Raw genomic sequence first — 17,905 nt, 5'->3', positions numbered from 1 at the left:
ACCAAGAACAGCTCCAGCTGTACAGTGCTTGCACTGTTTTATAATGAGTTATTTCTTGGCTCCAAGCTTTTTCCATTTATATAAAAAATGTCAATTTCACCATATATAAAAATGACTTAGTTGAGAAAAAAAAAAACAAAATGGAAAATGAATCAAAACCCAGCACAACAGTATAGCTAAATCAGGTCTTAAAAGTCTATTTCCTAGCTTTTATTGTCACAAAGGCTTTGATGTAACTGTAACTGTAATGTTCTGAAGATTTTCCCCGCTGTTTTGTTCATTAGTTTTTATGGTTGAAACAAAATAATATCCAAATTTACAAACACACCGCCATTATCTTAAAGCTATCTGCTGAACTGGGAGGCAGAAGTGCTTGCTTTGATCTAACTTGATGGTGCACGTGACTGTTATTAGGTCCTTGCTGCCAACTGAGGCACAGTAACCGGGGCTGAGGCGCAGGAGCGCAGGAAGACTGATGCACAGGCGCTCTGCCATGTTCCCACAGGCTCGGGCTGAGGCCCTCTGGAGGACAGTGGAAACACTTCACTGCTATTGCCTTAGCCTCAGCCTCCGCATCCTCATATGGTATTTGCTTGGGCACTGACTGCAGCCACCATAAAGGAACAGAGGGCTCACGGTAAAGTGACCTTAGACATGGTCACTTCCATCCACAGAAGGCTGCTTTTCATTAGGCACTCAAGGAAATTAAAGTCAATCAAGGAGTCTACAGTATCCAAGCAGGTTTTATTGCCAAAGATTTGGGATACAAACCTGAGGATGAGATTGATTTCATCTTCCTTGGTCCACTCAGTTCCCCCACTCTGTTTCCAGTTCAGGTAGTTGAGCCATTTAGAACGGCATTGCTTTTCTGAGCGGGTACCCACTCTTTCCGCTACAGCTGCCCAAGACACACCCTGTGTGACGATGTCACCTGGCTCCGTGCTTGTTAATTCATGAACTACCTCTGCAAGTCTCTTTTCTTCTTCTTCTGTCCATTTCCCTGAGAAAGCAACCATCCAGACTACATTGTTATCTTCTCCGTCACTACAGGATTCAGCACAAGGGCCAAGGTGAGTAGTTCTGTTGATGAGTTTACTTTACAACAGCACTCAGCAGGAGACTACATGCACTAGAATTCGATTGGCTTTTTAAGGACAGATATGTTACCTAAAACATATTTATGAAGAACTACGTATGTTCAAGCTGAATCAAGCCCTTTGTATAGAAACAGTAAAGTAGGAGGAACTTGACTGTGTTAACACACGCCCCAGCAACAATGGAATACACTTAGAGGCTGTTCTTATTAAGAGTAAATAATAAAGCATACATGGAATAACATCTCTGAGCTCATCTACTTCAGTAAGAATTAGATTTACCCAATAAAATACCATCCCAACTCCAAGCCAGTGCAACAATATATGAGCCAATCATGACACTAATAGTCATATACATTTTCATTCCTGTATTTTCCAAATCTCTAAGCTTATTAACAGTATCGAATGTTTCTCTTGTTTAATTTTGGATATAAAATGTGTTATTTCAGGACCACACTCCTGAACAAGTCCTTTACTGAGCCCTTGTCTGGATAAGACTGACAGAGAAGGACAAGGCTCTGCTTTCTGAGCACAATGTGCATGGCATGACTACACTGTCTTGTGGCACTGGAGAAGTCAGCTGGAGCCATGGTAAGGCAAAAGGAAGCTGGCAAGTCCATCTCTCAGGCTGCTGTCAGAGAATGGCAGTGCCCCTGACATTGTGCTAACATACAGAGTTCTGTGCCTACGGCAGTGCACAAAACCTCTGGAGCTTCATCTATAGCTGCTTCTTCCCTCCTTAGGCCACACCAAAGAATGAGGGAAAGCTGGTGAGATTCATGTTCTCGCCGTCTCATTGGTAACAATGATGATGAGAGAGGACATACTCTCCTTAGGTAAGGGGGTAAAGAAAAACACTGCTTAGAAGCTGAAACTAAACCTGAAATAAATTATAATTAAAAGGATTATGGATCCTTCAGGAACATCAGGATTGAAGACCTCTGAAAGTTTTTACTGAAACTTCTGTTTTACAAAGTAATTAAGACTCAGAAAGGGTAGAGACAATAACAGAGTTTCTACCGACTACCGTTTCTCACAAATACTAGGTTTGATGTTTATCCTCAGAACATTTGCATATATTAAGAGGTAATGTGCAGATCTGTCAAGACACTGAAATACTAATAACCATAAATCTGTTTATAGAAAACTATAATTCAAGTTTGAGATCCGCAAAATATATACAATACCCTGAAACACACACAGGTTCTTCCTGACGGGATTTTCCTGAATATTAAGTTTTCATAAACATAGGCTGTTCTTAGTTAGATGGCCTTACATCAAAACTACTTCTATCTTAAGGAACCGTTTCTCATGTGGACCAGTTTTAAATTGATACAAAACTAAGCCACGCTAGACTTACACTTATTTGCAAATGAGCTGTTGCTGTGTCCTTGCTAGCAACGTTCAACGTCCTGTATTTTAAGCATAACACTTGTGGGCTTTATCTGTTAAGGGGAGGAAGTGATCCCTTGAATGACCACAGAGACATGCATATCTGGGGGTGGGAGGCTTGGCGCCAGGGCAGCCCCAGCGGCACGGGCAGTACCTGTGTTGCAGGTGTCCTTCATCAGCCGGCAGCGGTCTTTGACAGAAGAGGCGCTTCTTCCCAGGGCCGCCCCTATTGTTGCCCAGTCATTGCCATGCTTTATCCGGAGCCTAGAACAAGAGTCTGCCCATCAGCATTTGGTTCAATTGTTTTCTCCCTTTTAATTTCACCATTTATTCTTCATTCTTCTTCTTCCCTTTTGACTGGTTTGGAAGTTGTGGGCAGCAATATTTTTGAGAGCCAAAGTTTGAAAGTGTGGCCTTTTATTGGGTGGGGTCCACAGTTGTCTATGGGTGAAAAAAAGACAGGCAGCAATTGCCCTTTTTCTGGGTCAGAGAAAAAAATAGGTAATTTGGATATGTGTTCAAAAAGACCAAATTTTTCCCCTCAGGCTATTGACATAATTCCCAGGCAAGTCCCAAAGTGTCTCCTTTTGAGCATATTGTTAACAAGCATCTTCAGACATCTAAAAAGGTCCTAATGAATAAGCTCCACTTTCCACTGTCTTCAGATAGACAGACATACACATAAAGTACACGCTCCGCTTGAGGTCAACATAACAGCATTATGCGTCTGGAAATGTAACAGCCCGTCATTCCAGGGGACAGTCCTAAGTATGGTGTTCCGGCCACTGAACTTACTTTCTTTTGGAACACCTATTACTGGTCTCAGCAAGCACCAGGTGGCGGACAACAGGAGACCAATTTGTCTGGTTAGGGGCAAACCTAATGTATCTTCTAACAGAAAGTCATGCTTTTAAGAGCCAGATGAAACTACACCAGTCTTAGAAAAGCCAACAATTGCAGTCATGAAAACAAAACGGAAAACTTACTCCTTGAGCTTCTCAATTTCTTCAGGAGTGTATCTAGAAATTCAGAACAAGGGAGAAGAAATCAATTGAATACCGAGTGCTCAAAACATTACCCCAAACCAGTTTTAGTTAGAGAGCTGAACATTAAATCAAGCAGCATATAGAAAATATTATTAAAGTGTATTAAAGGGAGTTTAAATGCTTCTCTACTCTTAAAAACCCCAATACTTACTGTTAGTATAATAAACATATATACTCTATTACTTTATGAAAATCCAACATTTCAAACACCTGCTTGCCCTATGTTGTCTAGTTAGGTCTCTGAAATAGCAGATGCTCAACAGACAACAGTACATGAGAGGAAAAGAGAAAAAAATTTCTTTTCTAGCCAGGCAGATGCTCTAACATATTTCTCTATTTCCACACAGTTAATGCAATGTTTCTTTTATATGTTAAAAAAATTTATCTGAACATTATATAAGACTGTCCATTTTACAACCACTTGTACTACATGGAAGATTTTTGAGAAGTTAGCCAAGTCATTCATTCTTGAGCCAAAAAATTCTTTTTTTCACCTTCATACAATGTTTCTTCACTGGCAGCTTGCTGACAGGCTAGAGGAGGCCTCATTATGCACTTAACATTCCAGAGACCAAAGCAGCAGTAAGACCCCAAAATAACTGCACTGAACATCCCTGACACCTTCCCATAAATGCTGCCTCTGGCGGAAATCTATCCATTACTTGTTATTTTCTACTCTTGTTTTATTTAAAAACAAAGTGACTATCCTAGTACTACTAATTCCCAAATCACGAAAACAAAGAATATGGAATTCTTTTAACAGTTCCTACATTTTTAACCACCTCACTGTTTCATCTACAAAGCAAACTCTGACCCCGTCAATTTGATCAAGTAAGGTAAGGTGGTTCAGGCTCTAATTAAAACAAGTCCTTACTGCGAGGTTTCTCCACATATCCAATACCTACAAAATTATAAGATTACCAGTAATGAGTCATAGCTGCCTCCACTTCAGGAATTAACTTTAAAAAACTGACAGTTCTTAGCCACTCCCCCTTGTTATGTGAAAACATGCAGAGTACAGTTTTCATACTTTCCCACATGGTTCCTGTCATCATACATGCGCAGCACTCTTCTATAAACTGCAAACAAAGGCCGGTTCAGCCCCCACGCAATAGTCCTGTAGAAATCTTTTCTTTCGTCTTTTGACATCTCAAAGATGATTTCTGTAGCATCTTTTATTCCGCGAGCCTAAATGGGTTACATTTCTTTGATTTAGGGATTTCTAATACAATGTATGTGGATATAGTATGCTTTTAAATTAGTTTTAATGTTAAAGGTCAGCAATGACATTAAGAGAAAGACTCTATTGCTAATAAATCAAATATAAACTTCATAATGTTGCATTAATTATTCATGAGATTCTTAAGGGCACAAAAACAAACTATTCAATTCTCATAACTCAATTTCTGTTTAACTCATTTAAAAATCATTAAAAATTTAAAAAGTAAACTTGAAACTGGTACAAGAAAATCAAAAAAGCAAAATTAACCACCAGCAATCAAATAAATTGAAAGATAAGTTTAGAAATTGGTTCTTTGAAAGGATGAATTAAGACACATTTAAATACCAGAAATGAACACCAATAACAACAACAACAAAAGGCGTAGGTAGAGGTGTTCCAGACACCAATCAACAAATGAGCACTGCGAACTACTTTATAAAAGTTTGGATTTACATAAAATGGCTAAATCCCTCAACAGTCAATTTACCAAAATGGGTTCTGGAAAAGTGAAAATCAAATAGACAAACCAGAAAATTGAAAAAACAAAAACCAAAAAAAAAAAAAAAAAAACCATTACTACTAATCTTTCCATAATGAAAGTGCCAGGCGCAAGTGGTATTACCAGTGAACACTGCACACAGTCAAGAGGTAAGTAACTGTTGGTAACTTCTGATTTTATTGGGCCAGCAAAACTTCAATAGTGAAGCAAATGAGAAAAACCTCAGAAAATAATTTTGGGGCAAAGCTGAAAGCTCACTCAATATTGATCCCGAAATCCTACTAAATTAGTACACTGAAACCAGAGATCTATAAGAAAGTTAATTTATCGATGTGAGTCCACCCAGCAGTAGAAGCTTGTTGAGTTTCAAAATAATCATTATTCTGATGACTCCTATCAGCATATTTGTAGAAAACATGTCAAAATTTAAAATATAAGGAAAATACTCATAAATGATAAAACGTGTCAGGGTTAGCTGTGGCCATAATAAAGAACATAACAGAAATACATACTTGAAAATAATTATTTTCAGAGAATACTATACACATAGATAGCTAAAAACCATTGAGAAAATAAACCAAACAGCAAAGCACTGTATCAAGCTGCCAATAAATAGAAATTTGCATTTCTCTACAAAGCTTACAAGTCATAGAGAATATAAAATATTATAATATTTATACAGAGTCAGTGTAGTTCCAATAACAATTATATCAGGATTTTATTCTCTACAAACTACGTTTTTAAGAGAAGAGTGCTAAACATAGATAGGGCAGTGGGAAGAGACCGGCCCTGTCAGGTGTTACTGTTCAAGAGAGCAGCACACTGGTTAAGCCAGGAAAGTTATCCAAAGGGAAGGAAAAGACAGGCCCTAAATTTTGACAAAGTACCTGTAATGAACCAATAAACCCTTAGTATATATCATATATTGTGAACATCTGGCAGAAAAAAACCCATAGCAAAATGGATAGAAAGTACAAAGAAAATTTTAAAAAGAAATATAATGGTCAATAAGCATCTAAACTTATTTAACTTGAAATCAACATATACACATAAAAGAATGAAAATTAGCATTTCCTGGGTAATGAGCAACCTGAAATTTATTCGTTCAGTGAAATACAGCTAACCAAGTCGATAAACGATGTCTGACAAAAATCACAATACGGAGCAAGAGAAACAATGCACAAGATACCATCTCTTTTTATAACCGTGAGACCCAGGTAAAATTACAGTGAAATTAGAGTCAAATCATACTCAAACATCTTCTAAAACATTTGGAATCTTTTCTATCATTTATTCATAGTTTTAGTACTGCACACAACTAAAGCCAGATTTCGCATACCTATAATCTTGGCGCTGTCAGACATGTCAACCATGTCGGCCCTTCTCAGGCTGTTGGTGGCAGTCACTTCTGTTTATCATTTCACACAACACATAGACTATGTGACATTTACAAGAGGCTCCTCGTCACTCTTCTATGAGTATCACACAGTAGGATCAAGAACTAACGACAAATTATCTCTTCTCCTTCCCAGGACTGACCCATCTTTTCAACAGTGCCTCTTCCAGTCAATCCTACCATACCATTATTCCCCAGATGACCTAACATCAACTCTGTTTAAGCTACTGCAGTTCCTCCTCACTAGGACTGCGCACAGAGTGCTTGCTGACGGGCTTTCCCGCCAGTTTGAGCTCCTGCTGTTCTCACACGTGCCCTGTCAAACATCTCAAACCTCAGACAGGACCACTACAATGGAAGGGTCCCAGGAGATTGCTCAAATCTGCTAAACAAGAAACTGTGTTCTTAGTTTTCTAAATCTGGTGTTTTTTACCCTGTTTTATGGCTGTACATAGACTTTTGGCATTTTCTGGCGGCCCATGCCACCTCACACCAGGTAACCTGGAATCCCTGCCCTACAGCGACCCTCAATTCACTGTCACTGAATGTGTGACCACTGGGCAACTTTTAAATTCACTCTCAACATTTACTGACTTTTTGTTGATACTGTTTCTTCAAAATTGACTTTGTGAAAGCACTTCCATTTATCATTTGTAGAGTTTATAAAGAATGAAAGATTTCTTAAAAGCTCTTTACAGTTTACAGAGCTTACCTTAGGAAGACTGCAGTTAACATTCAGTTTAGGAACACAGATGTGGCAGGCAGCAGTGTGTTTTATGTATATCAGATGATAACAGCCAGTAAGAGCGCATATCCTACTATCCAACCAATGATAACAACCGACATTTCAAACACTAAGTCTAACTCCACCTCAAGGGTAAGGCAGCAAGGCTCTGGAGAGGATTCTGTAACGAGTATAGCTTTCCACCATCAGTCTACCACTTACCTAAACTATCAGTTTTCCTTCAAGGTTTTATTCCCTCCCATTTTTGTAAATAAAGTTCTAGTCATTTGACCTGGACTTTCTGCAGCTGTCCGGACGCTACGTACCTTGCTTCCAGTTAGAGTTAGGTTACATGTGTTGAATTGTAGACCCTGCTCTCTTGCCACTGAGCAGTTATGTACAGTGTTTGCTATATCTGACCCACTCTTAGTTCCTACCCTTTCAAGTCCACAGCCTTTCTCAGCTCCCACCTTGGTACACACAAAAGGTACCTGTAATCACAGTACCGCAAGAGGCTGAGGAGGGAGCACTGTGACAAGTAAGTTCACAGACCTTGAAATTATAAAGGCAGCAATTTTCTGTTAAGAAAGTCAGTAAGATATTCATAGTTTACACACAAAACACTACCTGGATATTCTTGCCACCATCAATAAACAAATTATTGAAATGTGAAAACATTATCATGGTGTACCTTCAGATAGCGCTCAATGTTGTTCATCAAAATATCAATTTCTTCCTTGGACCACATCCCTTGCTTCCATTTATGTCCTTTAAAAGAAATATTAGTATGCCATAAATAAAAGAACTATTACATAAACATTCCCCTTTGAGGAGAACAAAGCAAATAGCCTTCCTTTGTGTGTGTGCCTTTCATCTGAGGTGTCCTTGAGTGCAGTCACTACTGTAACCTAACTGAATGGGGACAGAAGATTGTTAAAGCATTGCTACTTCTCTTTCAGAAGTAAAACTGCTTAGACAAAGGGAAAGAATCAAATCATACTCAAAAGATTTCTTTCATTACGAAATTGTTTTATAGGTACAAAAACAAGCACTAATAATTGTGGGGCTAGATAAGCATAAGACACTGGATATCAAGTGGATGGATTGTTACCAGTGTTCACTGTTAAGCAAGGGAGATTACTCACGTATCTCTGCTTCCTTTCCTTACAGTAATACAGCTGCATTTCAGTTACTTGGGTGGTTTTTTTTTTTGTTTTGTTTTGTTTTTTAACAGCTTCCCCAGCTATGGTATTATTCCCAGCAATGGTATCCCCAGCTATGTGACACTATCCCACTTTAAGCTTCTAAAGGACTTTCAAGCCAAAGTAAAACATTCTCTTCTTAAAAGCAATAACTGTATTGTTTCTTAAATACCACCACAATATAATGCTCAAAACACAACAAAACTTACTCTGTATCAGAAATAGTTATTCTAAAATAAATAGCATTATGGTTTCATTCAGGCTAAATTTAAACCCACTAGATACAAAGATTGCACTACTCTGTCCCACCAATGAAGTCCTAATGCAGAATCTTGAACTGCATCCCTGGGATGAGGCCTACTTGATCATGATGGATGATCATTTTGATGTGTTCCTGAATTGGGTTTGCAATAATTTTATTGAGTATTTGTGCGTCAGTATTCATAAGGGAAACAGAATCTTGATGACAACAAGCCTTTAGACTCCTGGCTTCTGGTACTGCAATCTCAAATCCAGTCTGCTTTACCTTTGTTAGTGAGAGAATCCTTGTCTTCTTTAGTTGTAAACCATGCTTGGCTAACTGCAGAAACTTCCTCAGTACCCAATGGAGACATCTCATCTAGTTGATCATTCTGTAAAATCTTTAAAAGAGAAGGGGGTAGGGTTGGGGGTAGGGGGAAAAGCGAGAGAGAGAGAGAGAGAGAGAGAGAGAGAGAGAGAGAGAGAGAGAGAGAGAGAGAGAGATAGGCGGAGCTTGATTTAATACCCAAGCTGACTCACCTGTTTTGATGCTAGGAATTGTAAAATTCTAACGAAAGTGTTCACTTTGTGTGCATACTGCCTTTTATAATCTGATCAGCACTGCATTAATTAAAAATCATTAAGGAAGCTGCGTTGGGACACAAAACTATAATCCTGGCATTTGGGAGGCTAAAGCAGGAGGATTTTAAGTTTGCCAGCTGGGCTATGTGGTGAGGTCTTATTTCAAAAAAGAAAAGTTAAGATATTCCAAGCTGAGTGCAGTGCCTACGTCTTTAACCCCAGCACTCAGGAGGCAGAGGGGCATAAGGGCAGAGGCAGAAGCAGGTGGATCTGAGTTCAAAGCCAGCCTGGTGTACTGAGTGAGGTCCAGGACAGCCAGAGCTGCACAGTGAGAACTTGTCTCAAAAAACAAAAACCAAACCAAGCAAACAAACAAAGAATATATTCCAAAGTCATGTAGGTGTCTTTATAGGCAAAATGAACTTTTTCATACAGTTGGTGTCAGTTACAGACAGGAAAAAGATCTCCTGTCTTTGGGTGTTATGACTGGTCTATGTCCTCAAGAGATTTTTCTCTTGCATAGTATAACTTCTTCTAAAAGATTATCTGACTAAATTAAAAGAGATCACTGCAGAATCACTGTCTGCTTTACCTCCTGAGGAGTTTGTGTTAGTGGGTAAAGATTCACAGGCTCCTGGTGTATGTTCCTCTCAGAGAACTCTGACAGTAATGGCTACACGGATTTTTATGTCGTCATGGCTACAGCTTTAGCACTCAGGTAAATGAGGCATGGACACAGGCTTGATCATGGGCTTAAAGGGAGCCATACTGGAAAAAGGACCGACTTGGTCAGTGTGCGACTGTATGTATGAGGCTGTCACAGACACATCAGAGAGCCACATGATAACTGTCATTCAGTTTAGTCTCTGGCCTGAATAAACTACGAGGCTGTCACTAGTTTGAGGTAAGTTCCAAGAATGAATGTACTATTTCTCTTATAAACAGAAAACTGAATTTCTAATCTGAAGAACAGTCCCATTTTTCAGAGAATAGAGAAAGCTGTCAGTGGAAGATGAGAGCACAATGAGAAAGAGCCATGTCTCTATGGCTGCTGCTTGTGACACTATTTGTGGAAGTGACTTTCAGTCTAGCTAGAAATCACTGGATAGCCAGTGAGATGGCTCAGAAGATAAAGACTGGCTTCAAACTTGCTGACCTGAATCCTAGAACCCACATTGTGGAAGAAGAGAGAATCAGTTATCTTTTGACTTTCACATGTGTGCTGTAGCATGCACAGATGTACACATGTGTAAACAAATGATATGCGTGTGTGTATATGAACATATAAGAAACTAATGGAACAAGTACAAGTCTCAACGGTTTTAACTGCATAAAGCCTTTATTTATTTGATTGACTCATTGACTGACTAAGTGAGTGAATGAGGTATGTTCCTTCTATTTCTAAAGTCTCCGGAACTTTTATCATAAAGGCATGGTGAGTTTTGTCAAATGCCCTTTCAGTATCAATTGAAATAATACTAAATGATGAAAATTTAAAAACTAGAATACTATTCAGCTCTAAAAAATGAAGTAACAAAAGTTTCAGGAAAATGGATAGACTTTGAATATATATCATATAATCTCAGAAAGAAAAAAAAACTTCATGTTCTCCTTCATATGCGGAATCCAGCCCATAATATATGTAACATGAGCATACATGTGAGTAAAGTATAACTCAGAAAAGAGAGTAAGAAATGCTGACTCTAAGGGATGAGGAAGGACTGAATGCAGGTGCTGAACATGAGTTACACAGGATATAAGGCTGTGGTCCCACTCTCCTCCTGCCAGAGAGCACTCAGTGTTGGTGGTAGATTATGTGTATAAACACAAACTCTGCAGTGAAAGTGTAAGCCTCAGTGTGAGGCTCCACAGCAGCAGAATGGCCTAGCTACGAGAACTTCTTTGAAATGCACAGGCACGGAGTCTGGTAAACTTTGGTCTGTGATCTTTATTTTATTTACAAGACTTTTTATAGTAAAGCTCATACAATTTTTATATTAAAAAGGTGAAATGATTTGATAAGCCTCATCTGAAGAAAGAATTTTTCTATTACTTCTCAGTTCTTAATATTACATATCAACCCGGAAGTCTTATACTTCCTAAGCGAAAGGGCACTGTGATACTTCATAAAAATGTTCAAGTATTTTCAATTCAAAAATATCAGACATTAAATGAAGATATGAAGTAAAAGAATAAGCCAACTAAAAGCAAAAGATGCACAATCAGGTAGACATAAATTTAGAATACATACTCATTTTAGATTCAAACTATGTAAGACAGCAAAAGAAGTTCACAGTAAGAACAGCAGAAAGGCCTGGCTACCAGTCAGCCTCACAGCATATGAGAAAACCTATCTAGCTCGACAAGCACCAACGGAACAGCACAACGGTAATCACTGCTATTCACAGTCCAAGCAGGATTCTAGACACAGATGAAGGCACACCCATCACTTCCTATTCCAACCATGGTCTCTACAGGGAGCACAATGAGCATCTATTTCTGCTTACAACATGTTGGGACTAGAAACCTCAGTGATGATGGGCCTTGCTTTATTGACACTATGTTGTCAAGGTATATCCTTATCATTTTTTACTTAAGTTGTGTGTAATAACCATGTTCCTCACAGAAGCCAGTTTAAAATATGTACTATACCTGAATTTGTGTCACAGTTCCCTCAGAAAGTTCATCATCTGCCACCTCTGTAGTTGCCGTCATGGTCACCTCAAAGCTCTGATCATTTTCTGAAACTTCAAGAAAATAATGATTCATCTGCACAGTAGTAATTGTAGGATCTAATTACCCAAACAAAAATCCACGGTGAAAATGTGCTCATCTAATTTCCAAACCCACTTCTTACCAATCATTATACTGCACATATTTGCTCAACAGACATGAATACCAGGTAGGAAACTTTTTCACGGGACTTATAGTCTAGAAATGGACAGGATTCTATGTTGGCTAATACTCATATAAGCCAAGGACAAGATAAAGCAGGGAATGGAATGGAGTAGAGTGAGGCAGTATGTCCCAAATTTTAGGTACGAACTAGGGTGATCCGACTTGGGAAAAGGAAGGAAGCTAGTCTTGCAGGACCGTACTTTAAGGAAAGACAAGCACAAAACTTGGCGATAGGGCACGCGTACAATGGCACAAGTGTGATCCGTGCATTGTTGTTACAGCAGATGAAGAAAGAGCGGAAAGAGACCTCACAGGCTGCAGCAAAGACGAGAAAGGAGGCATTGGATGATTCTGAGCAGAAAAATGGCATAAGCTCACTTTCATCACCAGGACTGTTCTGGTGGCTGTGAGGAAGACATTCTGAAGGGCAGAAGGGCTAGAGTCAGCACAGTAGGAAAGGCCAGTGGTTTGGACTAGGTGGAAGCATACATAGTTCAAATTGTGAACGCATGTCAGTGACAGAACCGGTATGATTTGAAAACAAACAAGATGTGTGAGAAATTGGAAAGATCAAGATGACTGCTTTGCCCCCTTCTTTTTAAATCTAAGCAACCGGAATAGACTACCATTCAGCATCTGTGAATTTTCAGGCAGTGCAGTCACTTTTACATACATGACTGAGACAGCTACTAAACACCAAGAGTTCTGGGAAAAATCTGAAGGTGGCTCTCTGTACCAAGCAGTTCTAAGAGAAGTTTGGCTAAAATTAGTAAGACCATCATCACCAGAAAGAAAAAACACAAACTAAGATCACGAGTAAAAACAGAAGAGGCACTCTTAAGAGTTGAGTCTTAGTCTTAGGGCATTCCATATTTAGAGGCTGGTATGATGTGCACAAGTCAAACTAAACGATAGACATAAAAGACAAACTCAGAGAGGGGAGAAAAAGAAAGATACTAGATCTCTGGAGACCTGGGAGACCACGGATGAAACCGCACAGTATGTTAAAGCGAAATGAGAGGAGACATGATGCAAGGGCAGGCAGTTGGATAGTGGCCAAAAATGGCTTCAGGTCTTTAGTTTACAGAAAAATACGAACTTAACATTAACAGGAGTCATCCAGGTAGAGAACGAGCAACCAGTGATTCAGAAGAAAGACCTAAGAACCGCAGGAACATCTGTGAGTCTGCAAAGACCTGGAGCCGGGAAGCAGAAGAGCCAGCCTTAGCCAGCGGGGAGAAGAACACCAGGACACACGGGCATATGCAGCCTGAATGGTCTCAATGGGATGCAGAGTGTACGTTCTTGTAATACAGTAAATTTTCTTTGAAATAGAAAGCAAGGCTGTCCTCTGGGTACAAAAGACGTAGGTGTCAGGTTTGGGGACATATGAGACAATATTCTCAGGGTGGATGAGTAAGGCTGCTGTGACATGACAGATCATGTTGTCACTCACGAGGGAGAGAGCAAAGTCACATTGTTCATGCTACCATTCTCTAAGGCTATCCATTAGTTGTGTTAAATATACAGGCAAAACCAATTTACATAGGCTTCTAGTTTTCCAAAGGTCAATGGAAGGGAAGATAGGAAAGGCATCTGAAGTAACTGCAAGAGAGTGAACGTGCTCACAGAACTGCAAACGGGTAAGGAGAGCGGGAGAGACAGTGCAGAAGGAACAATGAAAAGCTGGCAAATCCGTGGGGGTGGAACTGAAAAGACTACTGGAGTTCTGCAGGGAGACCGCGCTGGAAAGAGGAGGCAACCAGTCTGAAAGGTCACAAATGCACACCAGTAACAAGTAACCCAAGACAGCAAGAGGGAGAAGCAAACGGAGACCAAAAAGATGAATGACTCTCAACAGAATTACCAAGACAACAGGAAATGACCATGACACGTGAGAAGCAGCAGAAAGGCAGATAACCACAAAGGAGTAAGCTAGAATGACTAAGCTGAGAGGATGAATCAGCAGCTTTAAAAAGTATGTAAAACCTGAGTTTCTTGTTAAATAACTTAGTACTAACAGAGCTGCATGAAGTCTAGCCAATAATGCTTTGCTTAGTATGCAATGTAGCATTTCATGTTCCCATATCCCAGCTTTGTGTCTAAGTATCCCTGGGAACACTAGCTTCATCACACTACATCACACTACAGTCGACCCCCACCCTGGTATCTTTTCCTCAACCTCCTTCCGTATTCCAACCATTCCCAACTCCAGCTACCACAGTTTTACTCCCTACTCCAAGAAGCCAATCTTCAGCTTCCTGTGCCTAGCTTACTTCACCCAAGACATGCTGCTGCTTTAAATGCAGCACTTTATTCTTTTATATCTAAATTAATATTTCACAATGTCTATGTGTCACAGTCTCTTCATCTGTGGGTGGACACCCAGGCTGATGGCACATCCTGCCTACTGTGAACAGTGCTATAAGCAGGGGAATGGGAAATGAAGGCATCTCCTGGTAGATCACCTATCAGTTCTACTCTGGGAACCACACTGTCTTACAGGATGGATGTACTCATATTTCCAACAACAGTGTACAAGAGCCCTTCTTCTCTCTGCCCTTGTCAACACTGTAGTTATAGTCATTCTGCTTCGTGTGCACCGATCGATCTCATTACCCATTATCAGTCTATTCAAATTTTCTGTCTGCATGCTTCAATTTGTGGACACATGTCCACAAAACTTACTTGGAGGTTTTCCCATTCATTAGCATAGAATAGCTTAAAAATACAAGTATTTCTAACTCTTTGTACTTCTGTTGTATTAATTTTGAGTCTCCTTTTCCTGATAAATCTAATGATTTATCCATTCAATACACATGCTTTCACAAATCAGCTGTTCAACTGAGCTGTTATATTGACCTTTTAGGGTCCAGTTGTTATTTCTGACACTTGTTATTTCTTCCTTTATAATTTTAAGTGTGATCTATTCTTGTTTTGCTAGATACCTGAGGACATCATCTGGTTATGTGAACTCTTTCTTCAATGTAGGCATTTAATGTTACTAACTTCTCTCTCAGCATTACTTCTCCTGTGTATGTTGTTATTTCCATCTTCATGTTTTACATTGTCACTCCGTTGACCCATTAATCGTTCAATGGCATACTGTTGATAACTAACTTCATTCACATGGTGATCTGATGACTTCAGTTTGAAATTTGTTGGAATGTGTTTTGTGGCCTAATATAAGCATGGTCTATCCTGAAGAAGTGTTTCTTGTACTGAAGACACTCTACAGTTCACTGCATGATAAAATTATATATAAAAGTCTATTAGAGTCATTTGTCTTATAATATAGTATATTGCCAATGTTTCTTTGATTTTCTATCTGATTGTCCAGAGATCAACGTGGGAAACTGGAACTCTCAAACATTACTTTATTAAGTACTCTTTACGCCAACATTTGGTTTATTTAGCAGTTCTACTGCTTGGGATTTATACATGTTTGCAACGATTCACCTGTTCAATCGATCCCTTTATAATAATTAAGGTTACCTTTGTTGTCTCTTAACTATAAGTAAAATCCATTTTACTTATAATAACTTTCTGATGCTTTTCATTTATTTTCTTCATTCCTTAATTTTTGGTCTATTGTGTGTCCTTATAAATAAGCTAATATCTTGAGATTTTTGCCCTTAAATCCGTTTTGCCATACTAAACATTTATGGTATTAGTATTGCTAACATGTATTCTTGTTACTTTGTTAAATTTGGAGTTTGCTTTCTAGGTGGTAGTTTCCCTCCTCCCTCTTGGATAGCTTGTTTTTCTGTATTGGTAGAATTTAATTGCAGGTTTTTGTTCTTTTTGCTTTTGGGTGAGGGATAGTTCGTTTGATTCTAGGAAAGGAATCTCTTAGCATTGTAGAGCTGGTGTGGCCTGATAGAAGTGGACTCTCTGGTTTTTCATGTCTTGGAAAGGCATTTTCTCTTTCAATGCTAGCACTTTACAGAGTAATATATTCATGTTGCCACTGAGCATTTCTATTTATGTAATGATTTTGTTTTTGCTCTGTAGACTAAGGTAGCGTTGAACTCAGAGATCCACCTGCCTCTGCCTCCTGAGTGCCACCACCGATCAGCATGAGAAGACCTTCCTTGAGTGACTCTATTAGAGGTCTCTGAGATTAATTCAAGATTTGAAAAATGTTCAACTGCTATTTTGCTGAATTCATTTTTATATGTCCCTTTCCCTTCTATTACAGAATACCCGTAACACAATCATTTTCTTAAAGTTAAGTCTTATTTGTAAGTCTTGGATCTTTTTTTACTCTTTTGATCTGAGTTATTTTTAAACACTTATTACTTTAAGTTCAAGAAATTTGGAATCAGCGGCTTTTGCTTTGCTTGATCTAGTTTGTTAAAGCTTGATTTTAAATTTTCATTTGCCAAGTTCTTTAGCTCCAAATTTTGTGTATTTTTATAATGTATATCCTTTCTGGGTTCTTTATTTAAAACAAAAGGTATTTTCCTAACTTCACTGAGCTGTTTGCATTTTCTTGATTATAGTTATTATTTAAACAACTAAACTTTTAAAAAGGTAACTGGTGTATTTCCTTTTCCTTGAAATCGAGACCTTTGGCTGATTTCTTTGGGCAGTAATGTTACCTTCTTCATGTCTTTGTGTGTGTGTGTGTGTGTGTGTGTGTGTGTGTAAATATGTACATTAAATTGGTTCTACCAATTTTACAGGCAGTAGAGGTATTTTTTTTCCCTAAAGATGTGCCTTGGCTGTGTTGGGCAGGCTATTCTGGCTTTGGATCCAGGGAGGCCCAGTAGTTAAGTGTTTATGTTAACCAGTACTTGTTAACCTATGGGTGACTCAGTAGCCTAGACCACAGTGTATGAGTGGGATTATCCTACCTGCTAAGATGCATCTCTCCTAGTTGGGGGTGGTTTGCAAGTGGATCTAGGCATCACATGTTCAATTGCAGTTTCTGTGGTTGATGTTGTCAACTATGATGAAGTCACCCAGTATGGTCCCTTGTAGGTAAGATGTAGTCAGTGTGGTTATGGAGATAAAGTACCTGCTAATTTTTAAAGGCTATGTGGAAACACATCTATTCCAGTAGGTTCAACATATAACTAGAGTGTGGCCAAGAATTCACTCATGTCTATGGAGATGAAGCTGCTCTGGTGGGTACAGGAAAAGAATGGCCATTGGTGTGTACAAGCTACACACATTACCTTCACAAGACTGCAAAGGCGACCTGTTCACTTCCAGGGTGATGAGGATGAAGACAGGACCACGTGGCTGCTTTTGTTCCTAAACTTCTTAGGCAGGGAAGCTTAGCTACTCATCAGAGCTAAGGGCTGAGAGGGGACTAAGTGGCCAAACTCTGTGCCTTTACTATAGGTTTTTATTTATTTATTTTTAACAAAAGACAAATGTTTCTAAGTTGATTTTATCAACAGTTTTTATCAATGTGGAGAACACACTCAAGAGTCCAAGTCAAGTCTTCTAATCATGTCCCAAATGTAACAAAGTGCACACACATGCACACTAGTGTCACCACACCTACATTTATTAGATGACAGAGGAACTTCACACCATAAAACAGAACAAAGTGCTCAGTAGAGACCCAACCTATGAACCAAGTATTTTAAATAATGA

The 17,905-nt window shown here is 39.0% G+C and overlaps 1 protein-coding gene across 4 annotated transcripts in view; it reads right to left on the bottom strand.

Annotated features, from left to right (window-relative positions):
• Positions 1 to 17,905, bottom strand: part of Dmtf1 (cyclin D binding myb-like transcription factor 1) — a 41,026-nt gene that overhangs the window by 9,473 nt on the left and 13,648 nt on the right. For all 4 annotated transcript variants that reach the window (XM_017592381.3, XM_063285395.1, XM_039106913.1 and 1 more), the window contains exons 5-11: positions 12,050 to 12,144; positions 9,102 to 9,216; positions 8,065 to 8,141; positions 4,563 to 4,720; positions 3,473 to 3,505; positions 2,641 to 2,750; positions 772 to 1,000 (exon numbers count right to left, since the gene is read on the bottom strand). In XM_017592381.3, the coding sequence (XP_017447870.1) occupies positions 772 to 1,000; positions 2,641 to 2,750; positions 3,473 to 3,505; positions 4,563 to 4,720; positions 8,065 to 8,141; positions 9,102 to 9,216; positions 12,050 to 12,144 (817 nt within the window). The remainder of the gene's footprint in view (positions 1 to 771; positions 1,001 to 2,640; positions 2,751 to 3,472; positions 3,506 to 4,562; positions 4,721 to 8,064; positions 8,142 to 9,101; positions 9,217 to 12,049; positions 12,145 to 17,905) is intronic.

The sequence above is a fragment of the Rattus norvegicus genome, chromosome 4 (assembly GCF_036323735.1).
Source record: "Rattus norvegicus strain BN/NHsdMcwi chromosome 4, GRCr8, whole genome shotgun sequence".
Taxonomy (NCBI): Eukaryota; Metazoa; Chordata; class Mammalia; order Rodentia; family Muridae; genus Rattus; species Rattus norvegicus.
This window is presented reverse-complemented; position numbering and strand designations above follow the sequence as displayed.